Consider the following 23,450-nt stretch of genomic DNA (forward strand, 5'->3'; position numbering starts at 1 on the left):
TATCAGAATATAACGTCTTGATCCAGTTAATAAATGAACTATTAAAGCCGAAATGTTCGAGAGTTTGGTACATAAAGGTCCATTTTAAGGTATCAAATGCTTTTGAAAAGTCTAGAAACAAAATTGCACCTTCAACATTAAATTTGTCGGCGTAATCTATGATGTCTTGTATTTGTCTGAGATTGAAGCCAATATATCGTTTTTTTATATATCCTGTTTGGTCTGCATTTATTATTAAATTTAGTACATTTTTTATTCTTTGAGCTAATGTGTAAGATAGTATTTTATAGTCCGAGTTTAATAAGGAGATTGGCCTATAATTTGAAAGATCTAGTGGATCATTCTTTTTGTATATAAGATTAAGAATACTTTGTCTTTGAGAAAATGGTAGCTTTTGCCTGTCGTAGCTTGTATTAAAGATGTTAACAAGGATTGGACCTAATGATTGCCAAAACTTTTTATAGAAATTTGTTGAGATATCATCTTTACCTGGGCTTTTATTGGGTTTTAAATTGTTTACTGCTAGTGTTAGTTCATCTATTGTAACATATCCATCGCACTTTTTTGCTATCTTTAAAAACCTAGGCCACTAGTGCTTTTATACTCTTTTATTGTGCAGTGAATACAAAATTTTTTTAAATTCTCAAAAATTCATTTTCATCTGTATGTAAAATCATTTTATTTTTTCTTCACCTGATTCATCCCTCAGTTTGGGAAAGTATGTTCAGTTGATACCGTATTTTTGGTACAATTACAATGTTCAGATACATTGACTTTTAGGGTACACAAAAGAGCAACCTAAATTCTGGAATGCAAATACTACCGTGCTACCTATAGTTAGCAAACTTACATAGGAACAGGCATTAAACACAGGATATTTACAGCTAGACAGATAATATCTGGTAGGTGGACAGTACTGTAAGACTGGTATTGGTGGACAATAGATAGGGTTACAGGAGATACCGTCAGTAGCTAGGTTCATGCCCTCTGGACAACCACATACTCCCTGGTTACAGTAATCAGGATATTTACATGGTTCATGACAGTGATGCCAATCCTATAAATAGTAACAAAGACATTCTAATAACTGAAATGATTGTAAGTCTGTAATCAAACTTTGATAAAAAAAAATTAACAATGATATAATAAGAGAGTTTTTATAAAACAGAAAAACTTATCCGTTATAAATGAAAAATTTGAGTTTCAGAAATCATATAAATCTTCAATGAACAAAGTTCATACTTAAACTTCTTTCAGAACATACTCAAATAGTACTAAACGAATGTGTCATTATATACTAAACATACTCAAATAGTACTAAACGAATGTGTCATTATATACTAAACATACTCAAATAGTACTAAACGAATGTGTCACAGAACATACTCAAATAGTACTAAACGAATGTGTCATTATACACTAAACATACTCAAATAGTACTAAACGAATGTGTCATTATATACTAAACATACTCAAATAGTACTAAACGAATGTGTCATTATATACTAAACATACTCAAATAGTACTAAACGAATGTGTCATTATATACTAAACATACTCAAATAGTGCTAAACGAATGTGTCATTATATACTAAACATACTCAAATAGTACTAAACGAATGTGTCATTATATACTAAACATACTCAAATAGTACTAAACGAATGTGTCATTATATACTAAACATACTCAAATAGTACTAAACGAATGTGTCACAGAACATACTCAAATAGTACTAAATGAATGTGTCATTATATACTAAACATACTCAAATAGTACTAAACGAATGTGTCATTATATACTAAACATACTCAAATAGTACTAAACGAATGTGTCATTATATACTAAACATACTCAAATAGTACTAAACGAATGTGTCATTATATACTAAACATACTCAAATAGTACTAAACGAATGTGTCATTATATACTAAACATACTCAAATAGTACTAAACGAATGTGTCACAGAACATACTCAAATAGTACTAAACGAATGTGTCATTATATACTAAACATACTCAAATAGTACTAAACGAATGTGTCATTATATACTAAACATACTCAAATAGTACTAAACGAATGTGTCATTATATACTAAACATACTCAAATAGTACTAAACGAATGTGTCACAGAACATACTCAAATAGTACTAAACGAATGTGTCATTATATACTAAAGAATTTTTGTCTTGATCATAGATTCAGATTCAATATTTTATAAAAGTCTCACGATATAGATATAAAAAGATGTGGTATGAGTGTCAATGAGTTCATTTTATTTTGTGAATTGATATTACAGAGTGATTAATTTAATTATCAAATCAGTAAATACTAAATTGGTCAATGATTATTTAAACTTGTTAACTCCTTTGTTATTAGGTTTTTCTCAACATTGATAAAATCTTTCTAGGTAACAGATGTTGTTTGTAGTAATTATACTTTTTTTCTTTGTCTGCTATATTTATTTTAAAGCAAATACAATGTACAGACTTTTTGATGTATTTCAACATTTCAAAGTTTAAAACAAATATAAAATACATGTAATAGAATAATTCATACTAAACAATTTACCTTTGAAGAAAACAAAAAAATATAATTTTAGCAAAAAATATTGTGTTCACATTCTATAATAACAAAAGCTAGTACTCCACTTATCATGGCTACATTTTCAAATTTTTATGATAACTCAATAAGTTTCTGCATACAGTTTTGTAAAGGTATTCTTATCAATTTTTTCATCATTCTGTGCATGTGTATCTCTCTTTCAGATTTGATATTGAATATATATAATATTTGTTTTAAAAAGTATATATTGTCAATGAATAGATTTATAAGTGTTTTTTTTTAACATCAATGTATAACAATTTCTACTTTTTTCTACAGTAATCCATATCATGTGCTTTTATTTTGTTCCAATTTGTCACATCTCAATAAACGTAATTTCTTTAGAGTATGTGAATTATCTTTTTAATGGACTCATTCATACAATTTTGCAGTCTAGTAAGCAAGACTGTGTGTGATCTTATATAATTCTGAGGCATATATATTTTGTTTGAAGACATATTCCCAAGATGTTACCAAATAAGTAATTAGGCCCCCTGGTACCCTTTATCCATCAGAACAATTACTTTGAAATTAAAAAGTACCAATACAAATGTAATGTTTTCAAGGGTAAAAATGAAGTAATTTGGTAATTCATGCTAAAGTTGACACAATTTCATATCATAAAAAGTAAATTGTTATTACAACATATCATGTCAAAGTTAAATCATTGAGGTTACTTTGTATGCAGATCACAATATGAACTTAATCTATATTAATATTAATATTATGCACACAGAAATGTGGAGAGAAGTATCTATCAAGGTAGTAAATGATTGTTTTACATTTAACAAGACAAAAGATTGGGGACTTTATTTAATAGTTTTATCATTGAAACAATTTCTGAATTATCCAGAATATGGTTTGGCTGTACCAAAATTTGGCATATATTCATATAAATGTTTGACACAGAGATATGTCTTGACTGTCTGCAGAAAATTCAACAATAGACAAATTGATGGACGGCAACAGTGCTAATTGATTCAAAGTTGATCGACCATGACCTTGGAGGCAGGGCTTTAATTTGGTTGACAAACTGATACTGATAGTAATGCAACTTTCTAGAAAATATCATTGATTTATTTAATGAATTTTCAATCAAACTAACTTAAGCATAAATTTTAACATTGAAAATTGGTTATTAATTGAAAGCCATGACCTATGGGGGCAGGTGGTCAAAGTCACTGCCACTGGAAAGGCAACACCTGGTAATGATTTCTGAGACTTTTCTCACAGGCGAAACAAAAATTAATCTTTGTAATGTTAAACTAAAGTTAAATCAAATACAAAATAGACAGGAAAAAACAGACAGACAGACAAGTATCCATCAGTGCTATTTACAGACTTACACATTGATGTTTTGTATGTTGCAATTTTTTGGCAAAGTTGATGCGGTATAGTGAAGTTATAATGAGTAAAACTTACAATAGATGATTTACACGTGGCCCCATGGCACTGCGGATTGACTTTGATGTTCCGTTTACGTATTTGTATTCCTTTACTGCAATCTCTGATACAGTCTTCCCAAGGCTGCCATTCATCCATCTATGTATATGTAAAACATATAAGACTTGCGTGTTAAAATGTGCATTTATGAGTTTGTTTACTTACTATGTTGGATTTATCAAACCAAATACATTAGGTATGTAAAAAAGATGAAACCAGGACAGATTTCAATACTGAAATATTCAGGACTTGAAAGAAGAAACTGATTATAAAAAATCTGTTTATGTTTTTTTTTTAAATAAAGAGTTTATATGCTACAATTTGAAAACAAAATAACACAGTATAAAATCAACTGCTATTTTTGAGAGAACAAATTTCTAACTATAGTTTAAACGAAATTTAAATTTATGACAAAATCATCACAAAAAGTACATGTTTTAGTGCTTTCTAACAATTTGTTCACATAAAGATATCAGCTATTGATCTGATGTCCATGGAGAGATGACTGTCAGATGACATTTAATAAAAGCTTTGATTTATTCATACTTCTTCATAAACACAAATATCAAGTTTTGTAATAAGAAATATATCATAATAAAATATACATTCTTTTGATACCAAAATCAATTTCAAGATAGTTAAATAATGACAAAATAAACTGTTATCACAGAGATATGTCTCCCCTTATTGTAATTTTGATAATGCAAATGTTGAAATCCAGATAGCAATACTCTAACATCTTACACAAGTTATGCAAATATTCAAAGTCAATGAACCATGATCGAGTCATATGGCTAAACAATCTCCATGAAAATGAAATGTGTCAATGCTAATACATCTGCATACCAAATACCGTTGACTTATTATAAGTCGTTCCCAAATCTAAATATAAAAATATAAACTTGTAAACTATGTAAAAGTTTCAAAGTCAATGAACTGGGGCTAAATAATCTTCATGGAAACAATACTTGCAAATGCCAATAAATTTGCATACTAAATATCATTGACTTAACATAAGCAGTTCATCTTAAACTGATCTAATCACAAACTGATACATGTAAACTAAGATAAGTTTCAAAGTCATTAGACTGTGACTGAGGGGCAAGGCCAAATATTCTCCATGGAAATGAGATGTGCCAAAGCTTATACAACTGAATACCAATTACCATTGGCCTAACACTAATGGTTCCCCTTGAACTGACCTAATCACAAACTAATACATGATAACTTAGAAAAATTTTCTAAGTCAATAGACCATGACTAAGGGGGCGGAGCCAAATTATCTCCATGGAAACGAGATATGTCAATGCTTATACAACTGCATACCAAATATCATTGACCTACCACTTGTGGTTCCCCTTAAACTGACCTAATCACAAACTAATACATGTAAAATAAGCGAAAGTTTCGAAGTCAATAGACCATGACTAAGGGGGCAGGGCCAAATAATCTCCATGGAAATGAGATGTGCCAATGCTTATACAACTGCATACCAAATAAGATTGACCTACCACTTGCCGTTCACCATAAACTAGACCTAATCACAAACTAATACATTGTTGACGCCGTTGACGCGTCGCCGCCAACACTGGAAACAGCATACCTATGTCTCGCTTTTTGACTCCATCAAGGCGAGACAAAATACTCAATTTGAATAAAAAATATCTATGTTAGGATAACTTTTAAATGTAAGGTTTGGTTTTGGGTAGACTTGCTATCAGTTGTTCCATACTAACTGGGTTTGATTTATTTGTGTTGTGTCTGTGCTGAAGTCCAAGACTTATGTATATACAAATCAATCCTTTGTTCCCAATCAGTAACCTGTCTATAAAAACCATTATAAAAAGCAATCACTTTGTAAGTCTATCATCATGGCTCTAAGATAAACTTGTTGTATTTCACATAACTTTGATGTGTATAAGATTATTGATTACTTAATTGTTGGCTTAATGACCAGTGACAAATATTTCATGCCATTCAAGACAAAATTATACTAGCAAGTAATACCTGAAGAAGGGTTGGAAAATTAGACTCCAACTTGAACAGAGAATATTACTGAATATAGATTGCAGAAAGGCAACACCCTGCTTACATGAAAAATCAGATTAAACGCCACTATTTTAACTTAATATGGCTATATATATTTACACATCCTATAGGTGTAATACCACCATTGACTTTCCCCTATTAGTCTTTGTTAAATGATTTGTCTTTGTATCAAAAAAAGAAATACTTAATTGGCATAAGTAAAATTTTATCCTGTCCAGTACTCTTGAAAAATATTTACATAACATTTCATTGCATATAAAACAATAACCATTACTGGAAGTTAACCTATCATTTTTTCACCTCTTTTTTCACCTGTGTACAAGCTTTAGTAACCATGTAACCTCAAATTTCAAAAATATTCTATAGAAACACCAAATAAATCAAGAGTGCACACACAGAAATGTCTCGCCTTCTTTATTATCCATTAATATTATGTTGATAGTCCTAAATATAAAGCTTTATTACAACCATCACATAAACTTAAAATGATAAAAAAAAAAAATGAGTCAAGGTCATAAAAACCAGACAAGAAATAGATGTTTACCTTACAATCATTAAATACATTAAATAAAGTTGACCTATAGCTTATAGTTTCTAAGAGACAGACTTAAGCAAGAAAACTAAACATTTACCAATGAACTATGAAAATGAGGTCAAGATCCGATGAACCATGCCAGACAGACATTTACAGCTTACAATCCTTCCATACAACAATTATAGTTGACCTATTGCTTATAGTTTAAGAAAAACAGTCCAAAACACAAAAACTTAAAACTGAGCAATGAATCATGAAAATGAAGTCACGGTCAAATAAAACCTGTGAGACTGAGATGTAAATCATTAAAAGATGCCATACACCAAATATAGTTGACCTATTACATTTAGTACTAGAAAAAAAGACCAAAACTCAAAAACTTAACTTTGACCACTGAACCATGAAAATGAGGACAAGATCAGATGACAGCTGCCAGTTAGTTGGACATGTACACCTTACAATCCTTCAATACTCCAACTATACTATGTCTATTGCTTATAGTGTCCAAGATATGGACTTGACCACAAAAATTTAACCTTGTTCACTGATCTGTGAAATGAGGTTGATGTCAAGTGAAATATGCCTGGCAGGGATGAGGACCTTGCAAGGTACACACATACCAAATATAGTTATCCTATTACTCATAATAAGAAAATATCAACATTACAAAAAATCTTAACTTTTTTTTAAGTTGTCACTGAACCATGAAAATGAGGTCAAGGACAATGAACATATGACAGACCATAACCTTGTGACATAAAGCATTTATATACAAAGTATGAAACATTCAAGTCTTCCACCTTCAAAAATATAAAGCTATTAAGAAGAAAGTTAACGCTGCTGCTGCCAGATCACTATCCCTACATCAAGCTTACTGCAACTAAAGTCGCAATATACGAAAATAATGGTGCTTTGAAATACTCAAGATATGTTTATGACTCAGAAATGTTTTACTGCAATGAATTGTACGATTAATTACCTACAACTGTTAAATTCAAAGAAATATTTTTTTTAATAAGACATCATGCAGTCAGTATTTCACATGTAAAACATCAAATATAGTATTTCACACGTAACACATCAAATATTCGCTATAAAGTATTATTTCAAATTGTAAATATCCATCACAATACAAACAATTGAGACACACAAAAAAAACATCTGGAGATTAAAATCAAAATTCCAATTTATCTTCCTAAACTTGTGCATAAACATATTTGTTGTCCAGATAAAACTAATTACAATAGAAATCCTTTGAATACAATGAACACATATGTTGTCTTAAAAAAATTTTTTTTTTGTTCTGAGAATATGATACATGAACAAATTTAAACAGTTGTACAGAAAAAGTAAAGGTATTCTTTTTAAGGGAGTGTAATATTATAGGGTTATTGCATTAATATTGGGGAATATTGTCCAGAGTAAAATTTTATATTGAACGAGCTTGCGATACTACGAGGGACAATATTCCACAATATTCATGTAATAACTCTTTTATTGTATAGCAATATAATATTTGATAGTAAAAATTGATTTAAACTAAGATTTTGTTGTTGATGAAGTCATGAATTTTGAAGATTTATTGCACTAGTGCAATATTAGAATTTATTGTATGCTAACTCTTGGTTACTTTCTGTGGGAAATTTTATATTGCTATGCAATAAATAGGGTTACTGGTTACAAAGGTAGTATTATGTATATGACAATAAATCTTTGTTTCTAATTTATCTATTTTTTTATAATTTTAAAGTTGAGTTCTTTCTTGAACAAAAGAGTGCACACTATGCTTTAAATGTCGTTGAGTTCTTTCTTGAACAGACGAGTGCACACTCTGTTTATATAAACATTTGATTTAATGTCACCATTCTGATGGATCTTTGCTGTATGTTTATACATCATGAACTGTTTAATAGGTTTCTCCCATAGCATAGATCTGATTAGTTTCCATAAAAATCCATTGATATCTTTATTAACCAGTCATCCATGAGGTACCTTGCATTATGTATAATAATTTGATGGTTTAGTATGGTATAAGAGGTTCATCACAAGGGGAGGTCTCAATTGGACATTGACAGAGCTTTCGTAACAAGCATCAGGTTTGTTTTATTTCTGTTTGATTTTTATGTGTTTATTGAGACAATTAAAATAGAGAATGGAACTGAGGAATGTGTCAAAGAGACAACAACTCTACCAAAGAGCAGACAATAGCCGAAGGCCACAAATAGCTCTTGAAACCCGGAGGTGGGCTTCAGCTGGACTGTGAACAACAATGTGTACTAGTTCAGTGAAGATGGACATCACACAATACTCAGCTGGACTGTGAACAACAATGTGTACTAGTTCAGTGACATCACACAAAACTCAGCTGGACTGTGAACAACAATGTGTAGTAGTTTAGTGACATCACACAAAACTCAGCTGGACTGTGAACAACAATGTGTACTAGTTTAGTGACATCACACAAAACTCAGCTGGACTGTGAACAACAATGTGTACTAGTTCAGTGACATCACACAAAACTCAGCTGGACTGTGAACAACAATGTGTACTAGTTCAGTGACATCACACAAAACTCAGCTGGACTGTGAACAACAATGTGTACTAGTTCAGTGACATCACACAAAACTCAGCTGGACTGTGAACAACAATGTGTACTAGTTCAGTGACATCACACAAAACTCAGGTGGACAGTGAACAACAATGTGTAGTAGTTTAGTGAAGATGGACATCACACAAAACTCAGCTGGACTGTGAACAACAATGTGTACTAGTTCAGTGACATCACACAAAACTCAGCTGGCCTGTGGACAACAATGTGTACTAGTTCAGTAAAGATGGACATCACACAAAACTCAAAACATTTAAATGAACTAAACTTAATATACATACAAGAATTACAAAGGATAAATTGCATTACCTACCTAAACACAGTCTTTGCATTTAAAACCCCATATTAAGCATTTACACATTATATGTATCTTTGGTAGTTTTATTTGTGCATGATATACATGATATATGAGTGCAGATGTATTTTTCTTAATTAATTGTTAATTACTTTTAATACAGAGATTTTAATCTTATTATTATTTATATTGTTATTAAATACCTACCACACAATCTACACTTGAATTGTAACTCTCACAGGATTTGACATCTCTCAAGGACGTATTTTGACATTGTTGACCTCCACAGTATGCAGGGGTCAGTAGTTTTCTAGATCTGAAAGCACTTCCTACTCCACAGTTGTTACTGCAGTCTGACCAGGATTCCCACTGGGACATCTGACAGTCTATCACCGTGGTAACATTGCACACCATGTTTTCTAGAAGTTCTGGACAAGATTCTCCGCCACAGGAATTATGCGTTTCAACTGCTCTTTTTCTCACACTATTCAAATAACAGACCAATAAAAAATATTTCAAATAGAACAAAGGTAAAGACTTATAATTGGGTAGCACACAAATGCAGATGTCATGCTATAGACATAGATATAGAGCCTTATGTAAAGATGTTTCAATTAATCGAAACATTTGAAGATTAATTCTAATTTTGTTAAACTGGTGATAGACGATTTCCTATAAGATATATTACTTGAAATATTTGGTAATAACATGGCCTAAAGAAGGTTTTTAAACAATTCAACATGGATTGATGATCTAGTTGTGCTCTAAAATCTCAGGGGAAATCGTCTATATCACCAGTTTAATAAAATGTTTCAATTAATCGAAACATTTGAAGATTAATTATAATTTTATTAAACTGGTGATATAGATTTCACATGCCCACCACTTGGGAATTTCTTGTGAAATTGTACCCACCCTAAAATACAACTAGATCCTCAAGCTCTGAAGTATGACCTTGGACAGCACCACCTGGCTGTCCTCTCAATACTGACTAGTCAATTTGATGGCCTAATAATCTTTAAACAGTTACACAATAAAATGGAGAATGGAAATGGGGAATATGTCACAGAGACAACAACCCAACCAAAGAGCAGATAACAATTAACAGGTAAATTGCAAAAGACTGATGTTTGTAATCATTGCCAAACGACTTAAATCATTGAATATTCTTAATCTGCAGTGATATTCTTTTCAAAAAAAATCAGATTTTGAAACATAAAATTTCATAAAATAAATACATATCAAACAACATTTAACCCTTTCCTCCATAATGATGCTTTTTGACGCCACCCCCTTTACTCCATAATCACGCCTTTTGACGCCTGTGTAGCACTCAGTTGAAATGCTTTGACTACAAAATGTCTGCATCAGACTTAAAAAAGTTTGTATCCAATATGAAAAGAATATTTATGAGGATATCTGACTTGAATTTCATTGATGAAATATTTGTTTTTCACAATGCATTAATGCTTTAAACCTGATGATTTTTTTTATTGAAAAAAATCCTATGCGAATCAAGTATGTGAAGAAAAAAAATCCATGGAGGAAAGGGATAATGTACATGTGCAATGGTGTATAATGTAAAAAATCTAAATTCATGCTATTATAGTTAATGAATTTTCATAAATTTTGCTAATTTAATGTTAAAACCAGGAAAACCACAATCATTTACAAGTAACATACTACAGTTTTCAGTTCTTATTATTTTTTATAATTTTTGGGTCTGACATCTAATTTGTTAAATTTTTAATAAACATGTATACAAAAAAAAAAAAAAAAAAATATGTTTCAATGTTTTGTCAATAACATCACTTTTAGAAATGAAGTAAAAAGCTCATATGGCTTTCATTTTTATTTGAAGCAGTTTACAAGTCTTTCTTAAATATTACCTAATCCCAGTACCACAATCAGATGAACACAGACCCCATTCTGACCACTGTGACACCAAACAATCTTGTTTACAACAGGGTCCATAACATGCTGCACTATTGAACAGTTTTGGACATGGCTGGCCTTGACATTCAGCAGGCGTAGTAACAGATCGTGTACGATTTTTAAGTCCATCACCACAATATCCATTACCCAATACACAGGACGTCCAAATAGACCATTGAGAAATCTAAAATTAAGGAATTAATTATCAAATACAAGTATAGTAAAGGATCTACACCCAACTTATGAAAAAAGTTAGATAACACAATGTTGGCATTTGCTTATTTTTAAAATTTTAATACCTTTAAAAAAAAAAGTTGCTACTATACAGCTATGTGATTAGATTTAATCATTAGAATATGTAATTATATGTACAACCATGCTTCTGTTTCATTCCTATAAAGAAAATTTAAATTTATCTACATGTTGATCTCCGAATCCGGGTCCATTCGCGTCCATTCACGTTTGCACCCTTTCAATTTCGCACCCTACACGGTTGCACCCAAAGTCCATTCGCACCCAAAACATTTGCGCCCAATTTTTTATTTGGTTTTGTGTTAAATGACTTTGTAATCAAGTTTTGGCAAGTGTATTCCTTTAAGTATAATTTGTTGTCATTATCTCAAATTAAATTGAGACAGAGTTTTTTTTGTGTTGAATAAATTATCTTAATGTCTCGTGTTGAATAAATCTTAATGTCTTGTGTTGAATAAATCTTAAATCATGTTTTATAACAGGATTGTGTATTATTAAAAAAAAATAATCACTTTTTAAATTAAGTCAGATTCTGTCAACGTTTTTTTTTTTGATGTGTTGAATAACTCTTTATCAAGTTTTGGTTGGTGTATTGCTATAACTTTATTTCATTGTTTCAAAATAAAGTGAAATTCTGACAACTTTTTTTTTTCAAGCTTTCACAGTAAAAACAATTATCTTTTGTGTTTTTCATTTAAAATCTTCAATTTTTTAATTATACCAAGCTTAATACATGTAGTATTTACATCAAAGCAATTTAAACAACAAGCATGATTTTCTAATTATTCAACTAGAATTTCCTTTAAAATTGGGTGTGAACGTGTACGGTGCGAACGGACTTTGGGTGCTAATGTGCGAGGTGCGAACATGTAGGGTGCGAAAGTGTATTGGGCGCAAACAGACCGTAGACCTTGATCCCCATGCTAATATAACCGACACTGGAGGAGGATTTATGATAGGCTGAGACTACTATAACAGTCTATAGTAGTCTCATTGATAGGTCAGCACTCCTTATGGAGCTACATATGGTTAGAACATAAACTTGTTACCATTAAGTCCCAAATGTTGCCCAGTTAAGCGCACAGGCACTTGTCTCAGAAAAAAATTTCCTATATGGACCATAATTTGGTATTCGGCCTTTTGTTTCTTTTTGTATCCTTTTTTATAAGTTCTAAAATTTTAACTTTTATTTTGTGGGTTGTGTTGGTGTTAGAATAGTATGAATGGAACAATTGAGTTTTTCGAGAAAAAATTAATACATTTTGATTCACCGTTTACGTGACAGGAAACCAAACAGGAAACCAATCTTTATTTTCTTTATTTTGCACAATATAATTCAAAAGGCATAAATAAACACCATTACTAGTGTTACTTGCTCCATGTTAATATTTAAAATCTATTTTCAATGTTATATTAAAGTTTTTTTTAAACGCGACAGGAAACCATAAGAAACCGAAAGCATTTTTTTAGTTTTATTTTATTGCAAAATCTGCTTAAAATAATCTGAACAGTATACTTTTTCTTAAAATCCATCTTAAATGTAACAGTATTATAAAACTAAATATGTGCTTGTTTTGAAAACAATTAGTACAATTTATTCAGAATTTTCCATATTTTCTTCATTGATACAGGATACCATAATCGTTGTATCTTGATGTTTTGGCCAAAAAAATATATTTATATTTGGTTTTGAAATTCCAGTTATATAAAATTTATTCCAAATCATTGGCAATGTAAAATTCTTTAAATCCAGTAAAGAAAAAAACTTTTAACTTGGAATTAAAATCTTTAAAATAGGCACCATGTGATATTTGTGACCTGTACACCATCTACATGGTTTCCACATTTTAACCTACTTTAGTGGGCTAAAATCAATAAAGTACTTCCTTTCAAGTCATGCCTGGTAAAAGTTTACTTTTCCTTTGACAAGTTTATTGCGTTTCTGAAAAGTGTTTGCAGAACATGAATAAAAAAAAATAATTAAAAATTGTGACAAAGTTACCAACTTTGTACATTCCTAGTGTAACGGTATATTAACATGCATTTTTCATTTAATTATCTTTATTCACCTAAAATATCCAGTAATATTTACTGCTGAAGCAAAATCAATCCAACGAACATCGGCACCATGATAAGAGACGTAATTTCGATTGAATTTTCCAAGGACCCTTTACATCGTTATTGGGAAACGTAGTGTGTTTAAACGTCGGTCAAATTTGAAATCGATTTTGTCAAGTCATTGGGCATTTATTTTCACACAAGATCGTATGTAACATTATGCACATAGGAATAATAATAGACCCCCGGCGCAATCTCTTTGAAAATTGTATTTTCCTTTTTTAAACAAGTCGAAACAAGTCTACAGATTATGTTTGCTAACATCCCGTTGGAAACAAAAACAATGTTTAGAACTAGTATATCGTATGTCCGGCTGTAAGGGCGTGATCACATGTTAGTCACATGTTTCACGTATGACCGGAAATGATTAGAACTTAAGGACAAAAACAATTTTAATAAATAACTGGACTTCTGTTTCGTGTGAAATGTAACGCATAACGATAACGTCATTTTCTTACTTAATTATTACGAAGATCAAAACAAGAATGTAAATCATCTCTGATTTACCTGTTTGAACATCTCGCGAGAGTTCATATTTGCATATTGTTTTTAAGAATTCTATTACAACAAAGCAGATTACATCATCTAAAATTTGCGTTACGAAATCGGACACAAAAATCACGCCACTGTTCTTACATCTGCTACATAAATACTTATAGTTCTCGGCATTTTCTTCTCACTATTCTTATTGGTCGATGTTCTTTGTTATTTGAAAGCAAAAATTACGAATTTGCCGGTGACGATTATCTATAAATCAGTCAGCGTTATGCTCTTCGGAAGCAAAAAGTAACGCGAGAAACGACACAAAAATACGGTTGTAGAATCTTTGAAATTCGTATATTTCAATTTTTTTTCTAGGGAAGAGTAGCATACACTTGTATGTTAACAAAAATAATGGCATCTTTAGATGTAGTTACAACTTTTCTTACAGTAATTCAAATTTTATCACTTTTCTATAGTTATAGGAAACGGAGCCCAATAGCAAATTATGGTCCACATACCTTATTATAACACAAGGTACTCAACTTGCATTTTAGAAAAATGTCAGGTGGTGACGAAGTTCCGTTATATGCCGCTTTATAGGCTGTCAACCCCGCTAAAACTTGTTATATCGTAAATCTAAATTGATTTATCTTTACAATGGTGTATAACATGCCTACATTTGTTGTCGGAATCATCCGTAGCAATCCTACCAAAGTATGTCAATCGTAATAATTTTGCAAACCGCTGAAGAATTGGCAATAAACGCGTCACATCTCCTTGTATATCTTGGTTTCCGATTGGTCAATTCTATGGGAAAGTCTAAATGATTCTCGGAGTTATCTGATCTTGTTTCATTTCATACGTAAAGTCAAGAGAGAGTCTGCAAGACATTGACGTCATGGGAAAATTTGTAACTTATTAGACATACCACAAACAACACTTGTTAGATTTTTTCACGGTATATTATACAATTTTACTAACTGTATGATAAGTTCTATTCATACGAAAACTAACAGTTTTTTTTTTTTAAAACAATTTTTATAATAAATCATTTTCTGCAGACGTGTATTGCCAATTCTTCAGCGGTTTGCAAAATTATTACGATTGACATATTTTGGTAGGATTGCTACGGATGATTCCGACAACAAATGTAGGCATGTTATACACCAGTGTAAAGATAAATCAATTTAGATTTACGATATAACAAGTTTTAGCGGGGTTGACAGCCTATAAAGCGGCATATAACGGAACTTCGTCACCACCTGACATTTTTCTAAAATGCAAGTTAAGTACCTTGTGTTATAATAAGGTATATAGGAAATTTTTTTCTGAGACAAGTGCCTGTGGTTAAGCGCCCCCTTTTTCAAACAGAATAATGTGTAGAATAAGAGAACAGAGAAAATGAAGACCAACCCCACACAGGCACTTGTTTCTATCCATAGGAAAACCCACTATCAACGTATATTTACGAGTACGTTGATAGTGGGTCTTCCAATGGATAGAAACAAGTGCCTGTGCAACTCCACCCTTTTCAGATTCTCATTTATCTCTCCACGAAGCATGACAGCTGCTATTAATTTCATGTATATTTCCTCAGATGCTCACCTGATACAACAAAACACAAAAAGATTGCAATTCAACCAGTACATATATACTATACTAGTAGCTTTTAAAACTAATGAATGTCCTGTCCGATGGCATAGTTAAAAATATGGCGCGAAAATACTAATCAGAAGTCGATGATGGTAATGTCGTGTACGGTTTACGGTTATTTTTAATTCATGGAGATTACACCAGGGGAGATGCCAGCCCCTACCCCCTGAGCAATATTTGTTTAAAATATAAACTTGTCCCAGTCCTAACGTTGTCCAGTTACCCCTTTTTTTTCTTTTCTTTTTTTTTTTTTTGTGGGGGGGGGGGGGGTAGGATCAGTATGATACATACAACATTAATTAAGAATTATGTTCCTAAATTAAGATGTGGATATGGAGTGTAAAAACTGTGCACTGAGTATGTTAAATCTATATCAAGGAACCAAAATGCGAGGATGTAGGATATATATAGGGATAAAAAAAGTAAATGTGAACATGCAATTCCTTGATGTGAAAAAGAAGGGTAAAAGTGGAAAGGGTGAACAAAATTGAAATCGCCGGATTTAGGAAATGAGCAACATCATTTTCATTTTTCTATAATACATGTATCTAGGCAAATCATCAAAGATGTTAGAATCTATTTAAGGAATGACTGTAATATTTTTTCTGTCTATGAAGAAATAACATTAAAAAAATGGTGCACACTGAATAACGCGCGTAGTGCGTTATTTATCAGAATGCACCACATTTTTTATGTTATTTCAAATAGACAGAAAACATATTACAGTCATTTCTTATAATTTAATTCTAAATTCCTTTTTAAACCGTAGAAAACCATGAAAAAACGTTGATGACGTCACGGTCACATGACTAAATTATGTCTACTGGGCTGATAACAAAATAACGTTAGTTAATCAGAAGACGCGTTACATCCAAAAATAAATTATTGGATTTGATTACATATGATACAAAAAATAGAATAATAAATTTGTTGTATGGATAATTTGGATAAAAATAACACAAACAAAATGTAAAGATAAAAAGTCAATCTGAGTACCGAGGTCATATTAAGATCAATCTATATGAGTAACCATTCCATAAGATCAATAAATCTCAGTAAGGTTGTCTCGAGATCAATCTTGTCTGAGTTGTGAGTCTATACGATCTGTTCATCTGACGGTACGTTACGAGTTCATAAGATCGAACTATCTGAGTAACAATTCCATCAGATCAATCAATCTCAGCAAGGTGCTCTCGAGATCAATCTTTCTGAGTTGTGAGTCTATACGATCTGTTGATCTGAGTATGTTACGAGTCCATAAGATCAATCTATCTGAGATTATCTGAATATCAATTCCATCAGATCAATCAATCTCAACAAGGTGGTCTCGAGATCAATCTGTCTGAGTTGCGAGTCTAATAGTATACGATCTGTCACTCTGAGTTACGAGTCCATAAGATCAACCTATCTGAGTATCGAGTCTATAAGATTCCTCAATCTGAGTAAATAGGTCATATAAGATCAATTAATCTGAGAACCGAGGTCAAAATGTTCAGTCGATTTATCTTAGAAAGGAGGTTATAAGATCAAGCAAGCTGAGCACGAAAATATGTATTGGTATTAGATATATATACGCAGTTCCCAGAGCTGAGTAACGAGGTCGTAAAATCATCATTATTTAGAATGAGATATAAATGGTCAATATTGTACAAAAGAGGGGCGAGAGATACCAGAGGGATAGTTAAACTCATAGATCGAAAATAAACTGACAACGCCATGGCTAAAAAGAAAAGACAAACACGAACCCCACCAAAACTGGGGGTGATCTCATGTGCTCCGGAAGGGTAATCAGACCCTGCTCCACATATGTGTACAAATTATTCAACTTCTAGTCTGATTATCATTAGTTATTACATGCATGCATACATCTTTATTTCTTGAGTTACTAGAAAGTGACATATTTATAGTTGAACGGTTTTTTTTTACTTTCTAGTAACTCACTTTCTAGTAACGCACTTTCTAGTAACTCACTTTCTAGTAACGCACTTTCTAGTAACTATACACGTTTGATAGATATGGGAGACAGCTCATAGGAGAAGGAACAATATTCTATTTACTGCGATTAATAAAACACCACACCCTTTTAAAAAATCTCTAGTTCAAATAATATATGCCAGTTGAAAACAATCATCGTTATAGTACATGCTCCTGAGTGTCTCTGTTTGTTCTGTGGCTGTTGAAACAAACAAGGACCAGCGTACAAGTTTTATCAAAACAATTTAGACATTCCTTTTCAAACTGATTATGCATGGCGCATATATCTCATATGAACATTATTACATGGGAGTAAAAGTTTGACAACCCTACAAGATTAACATACACGGTATTAATAGGAGCCATCGTATTATTTAATATTTGAGAAGAAAAAAAAAAAATAATAAAACGATGACGTAAACATCTGTAAGAAATACAGAGCGAGCAATTTCCTTTCAAGGGACTTGACTAATACATGTGTACAGAAAAGTTGTTAATAAAAATATCTCACCACACAATCGACATTGACGAACTTTGTACAGTCTTTGTATTGGAATTCGTCCGGGGTTTCTAAGCAACTTTCTCCTCCACATTCTGCCTTCTGAACAAATCTGGTTCTTTTCTGTAGACCGTTACCACAGGTTGCATTACAGAGACTCCACTCACCCCACTCTCCAAGAACACAATTAACAGGACAACATCCGACATCACATGATCTACTCTCACTTTTCTGTACATCTTCACATGGTGTTCCATTACATTCTGGCTCTTGCAAAATTCTTTGTTTTCTTGATTGTGTTCCTGTTTGTTCACATTGACCCTGACACATCCCCCACCATGACCAGTCTCCAACAATACAGTTCTTTTGACAACACAGATTACCGCACTGTGTGACGGTTGATAAGTTATCACAATACCCACCACATTGTTCTTTCTGTCTTTTAATCCGACTTCGAGAACAGACCCACACGTCCTCTCCATTCAGATCGCAAGCTGAGGTCTGGTTTGTACAGTAACAGAATCTCCAGCTTGTCCATGAGCTGTATACGCAATCCTGAGGGCAACAGACATCTCGGTTACATGGTTGGGTTTCCGTGGTGTTCAGACTGCAATCATCTCTGCACGTCTCTGGTGAAAGAATAATCCGTTCTCTTGAACGAACTCCAAGGGTGGCGTTGCAAGAAGTTGAGCAAGACGACCAGATCGTCCATTCGCTAGCCAAACACTGACATTCACAATTAATTCCCCCAAATAATGAAAACATCAGCACAATTAAATAGTATTTTCCAACACATTGCATGCTTTCTGACTTTAGACACTTCAGCATTTGAATCATAATTACTATGATATATTAAGAGTTTATATCAATTTAAAATATATTAACGATGACCCTTTATTTTTTCGGTTCGAGAATTAATAAATAGTGAAATTTATAGTTGCTCATTTATATAATGATTATAATTGTTTTCTATTCTGATGATATGAAACTTTACCATTTTGTAAAATCCATCAGACGTAAAAGGTATCCATAGAGTGGAACATAAACATGTTTAAAGCAAGAAAAAATACATTATCTTAAAGAATTAACTGGTTCGTAGATGCAATAATAAAGTCAATACAGCTTTTTTTATTTCTAAGTTTTTTAGACAATTGAAATTGATTTTATAAACGATGTCTTGTTGTGAAATGCGATATCTAATCTCTTTCATTTTAAACACAGATGGGATGTCTTCTTGGTTTTCTTTTCAACGACATATGTTGACTTAATACCCTATATTTTATTGCTTTGTCCATTTTATATTTTCATACGCCTTTTCGATCAAATTGAAAAAAAGACAATGATATAGACTTATATTTCTAAAGACATGTTTACACACCATTGGATATATATATATATATGTTCATAGAATGAAAATTCCATCAGGAACAATCTGGCTATATATTCATGATGCAACAGAGACATATTCAAGGCTATAAAATGTGCATATTTATTAGAAATTAAAATTGCAGTAAAAGGGAAATTGAAATCTACATTTATTACATTTTGTTTTATTCTTTATTTTATTGTTGATGCCCCGAACTGCAACCCTATAAAGTGCAGTGCATTAACTGGAGAAATATCAGACAACACTGACCAGTCAACCAATCTCACTGATTTTTTAAAAGAAGATTATTTTATTTTTTTCATTTTAACATTAATTCGACAATAATCATCCAGAGGATACCATTGTCTATCACATCATGTCCAGTTTGATATAATAACACCTAATCAAGATAAAAAGAGACAAAAGACACCAGGAGACATTAAAAAAATAATAATCCGAATAAAAAAACGACAATAACAAGGCAAAAATGTAAATCGACTAAAACTGAAGTCCACAATAACACATCACGGAAAATGAAAACTAAGTAACACGAACCCTAATCTATGATACAGATATGCTATAAAAGTCAACCTCATGATGGCTTCCGATGATATTTCGAAGAAACGACTTTAACTTTTATAGGGAAAGCTGAAATCATTATTTTTGTTGTAGTTTTTAGTCTCAAGCGTATATATAGCTTCAAATTATACCGGCCATCGCTTTAATAGCCCACTTAATGTAATGCTCCTCTTCTTACCGAGTTGAACCTTAAATTTGCATAAGAGACTTCGTACATAAGGCCCTAAAGAATCATGAAATAAAGCTTGCCAAGTCTCAATTCTATTGGTTTTACGATCCACTATAGATGTAGAAAAAGAAGATGTGGGATGGCCAATGACACATCTCTCCACAAGAGACCAAATGACACAGAAAAATTAACAACTATAGGCCACCATACGGCCTTCAACAATGTACAAAGCCCATACCGCACAGTCAGCTATAAAAGGCCTCGAGATGATAAATGTAAAACGAGAAAACTTACGGCCTAATTTATGAACAAAATAATAAATGAAGACTAAATATGTAATACAGCAACAAACGACAACCACTTAATTAGAGGCTCCTGACATGGGATAGGCATATACAGTCTGTCGGGTTTAAAAATATTAGTGCCGGGGATCCCAACCCTCCCCCTAATCCTAGGACAGTGTGCAACAGAATATTACAAGAACTGTACAAAACAATAAAGAAACAACACATATGACGAACAGCAACAAACAAAAACCACTTAATTATAGGCTCCTGAATCAATGAGGCTAAATACAAACCAGCAGGATTGACTTAAGATCGACGACTCTACTGTTGAAGATGTGCAACAATTCACTTACCTTGGAAGTACTGTCAGTACATCAGGTGGCACAGACGAAGACATATCATCAATAAAAAAGAAAGCACAACAGGCATTTTCCATGCTAAAACCTGTTTGGGGGAGCAACGCTTTTAAAAGAACTACCACAAAGTTAAGGATATTTACCACCAATGTCAAATCTGTAGTCTTATACGGATCAGAAACCTTGAGAGAAACAGCTGCATCCATCAAATCAATACAAACTTTTGTCAATAAGTATTTGAGAAACATCCTCAACATCAGATGGCCAAACAAAATATCCAACAATGAGTTATGGAGAAGAACCAAACCTTAGTCAACAATTCAGACAATAAGAACAAGAACGAGTAAGTGGATCGGGAATACCCTCAGAAAAAACATCACCAAACAAGCCCTAGAATGGAACCCCTAAGGTCATCGAAAAAAGGGGGAGGCCGAAAAAAACACATGGCGCAGGGGACTAACAACCGAGCTGAGTAAAATTGGGAAGACCTGGAAAGAAACAAAACGATCAGCCATGCACAGGAAAAAATGGAGAGAAACTGTAGTAAAAAAAAAAATCATAAACGTTAAAACAGACGCAGGCATAGTGAACGACTTGTGTTATCTAATCACCGAAAGATCCGATACAAAAAAGGAAAACTAACAATAGGGAATTAAAATTTGTCCCTTTCGTCGTTAATTTTTGTGTACCAGAGTTTCCAATGTGAAACTGGTATGCCTGAATCTAGGAAAGGAGTGTTATTGTCGTTTTTTTAAATTTATTTTAAGTTAGTTACTGTAGGGAAATTGTGGTAGTATATTTTGAAAATTCTTGATTAGTTTACTAAATAAGTACTATATATACCAAGGTTTTTACGAGTTAACATATTTAAACAAACGAATCCGAAGGATGAGTTTGTTTAAATATGTTAATGAGTAAGACACATGGTATATAAAATTTGTAATATAAATAAAATGATTGACAGCTTCAAGACCTTCAACTAATATTGGAAATTGATCACGTTACAGTTTTATCCAATGAAATGGAAGCTCGCGCAAGTCACTTTTGCGCTTCGTGTATGATCGTCTGTGTATTTCATGTAGTAGAACCTCTGAATTTGAAAAAAAGTAAAGAAAATGTCGGATTTTCCCGCTTTTTTTTTTTAGTTTTGCGCCCGTGTATGATTGTAGGCGCAGGTAATTTCATAATGTCATCAGACTGAGGTTAACAAAAATGTCGGATTCCAGCGACAAAGATTAAATAATTATTCTAATGAAGGTAAGAATTGTTTTTTTTTCAATGTATCATACAAATTAATCATATTTTACAGAATTTTTATCGAATTGAAAAATGCTTTTCTTCCGTTATTTTATTAGATTATTTAATTTTAATGATAAAACAATATTTTAACAGTGGCGGATCCAGGGGCGTAGATAGTGTACGTTCCCTAATCATGTTTTTTTCACAGATATTTATAGCCGATATTTATTCCTTTTTGTATAGGTACCCCCCCCCCCCTTTTTAAATCGAAATTTAATTGAATTTTCGCAAAGGAAATGATAGTTTTACATTTTATTTTTTTCAAAACTGAAAGAAGAAACATTTAGTAATTGTTTCCAAAATTAAGGGAATTCGTAACAATCCTATATAGTTTGAAAAGGGTTTCTTGAAATGTGGTACACATAATTTATTGCTTTTTCTTATAAAATGAAAACAAATGAAGATCTTGACCTTTTAGTACGTTTAACAGTTTCCTAAATATTTTAGAGGCGGATACATAAAAAAAAAGGTGGAGCTTCAGTCATGGAATAACATGAAATGAATATTTTATACCATGGCTGAAGCTCCGCCTTTTTTCCTTTGGATTCTAGTCGAGTTGCATATTTAATTAGCAAAGTATGGTACAACATAAATTTGCATATAATACACCATGGTTTTTCCTCACCACACTTTTTAAGCAAATTATTTCATAAAAACATCAAAGGAAAAAATCCAATTTATGTTACAATATCATCAAGATAACGGTGAGTGTTGTTGAATTAAGTACTATATATACCATGGTTTTTACGAGTTAACATATTTAAACAAACGAATCCGAAGGATGAGTTTGTTTAAATATGTTAATGAGTAAGACACATGGTATATAAAATTTGTAATATAAATAAAATGATTGACAGCTTCAAGACCTTCAACTAATATTAGAAATTGATCAGGTTACAGTTTTATCCAATGAAATGGAAGCTCGCGCAAGTCACTTTTGCGCTTCG

The 23,450-nt window shown here is 32.1% G+C and overlaps 1 protein-coding gene across 1 annotated transcript in view; it reads right to left on the bottom strand.

Annotated features, from left to right (window-relative positions):
* The window catches only part of LOC143069853 (uncharacterized), a 46,827-nt gene extending 27,318 nt beyond the window's left edge, over nucleotides 1-19,509 (bottom strand). Inside the window, exons 1-5 of the mRNA XM_076244657.1 lie at nucleotides 18,460-19,509; nucleotides 11,423-11,652; nucleotides 9,741-10,017; nucleotides 4,026-4,145; nucleotides 851-1,057 (exon numbers count right to left, since the gene is read on the bottom strand). Of these exons, the coding sequence (XP_076100772.1) occupies nucleotides 851-1,057; nucleotides 4,026-4,145; nucleotides 9,741-10,017; nucleotides 11,423-11,652; nucleotides 18,460-19,284 (1,659 nt within the window). The 5' untranslated portion in view covers nucleotides 19,285-19,509. The remainder of the gene's footprint in view (nucleotides 1-850; nucleotides 1,058-4,025; nucleotides 4,146-9,740; nucleotides 10,018-11,422; nucleotides 11,653-18,459) is intronic.
* Nucleotides 19,510-23,450: the final 3,941 nt, after the last annotated feature.

The sequence above is a fragment of the Mytilus galloprovincialis genome, chromosome 3, assembly GCF_965363235.1.
Source record: "Mytilus galloprovincialis chromosome 3, xbMytGall1.hap1.1, whole genome shotgun sequence".
NCBI lineage: Eukaryota > Metazoa > Mollusca > Bivalvia > Mytilida > Mytilidae > Mytilus > Mytilus galloprovincialis.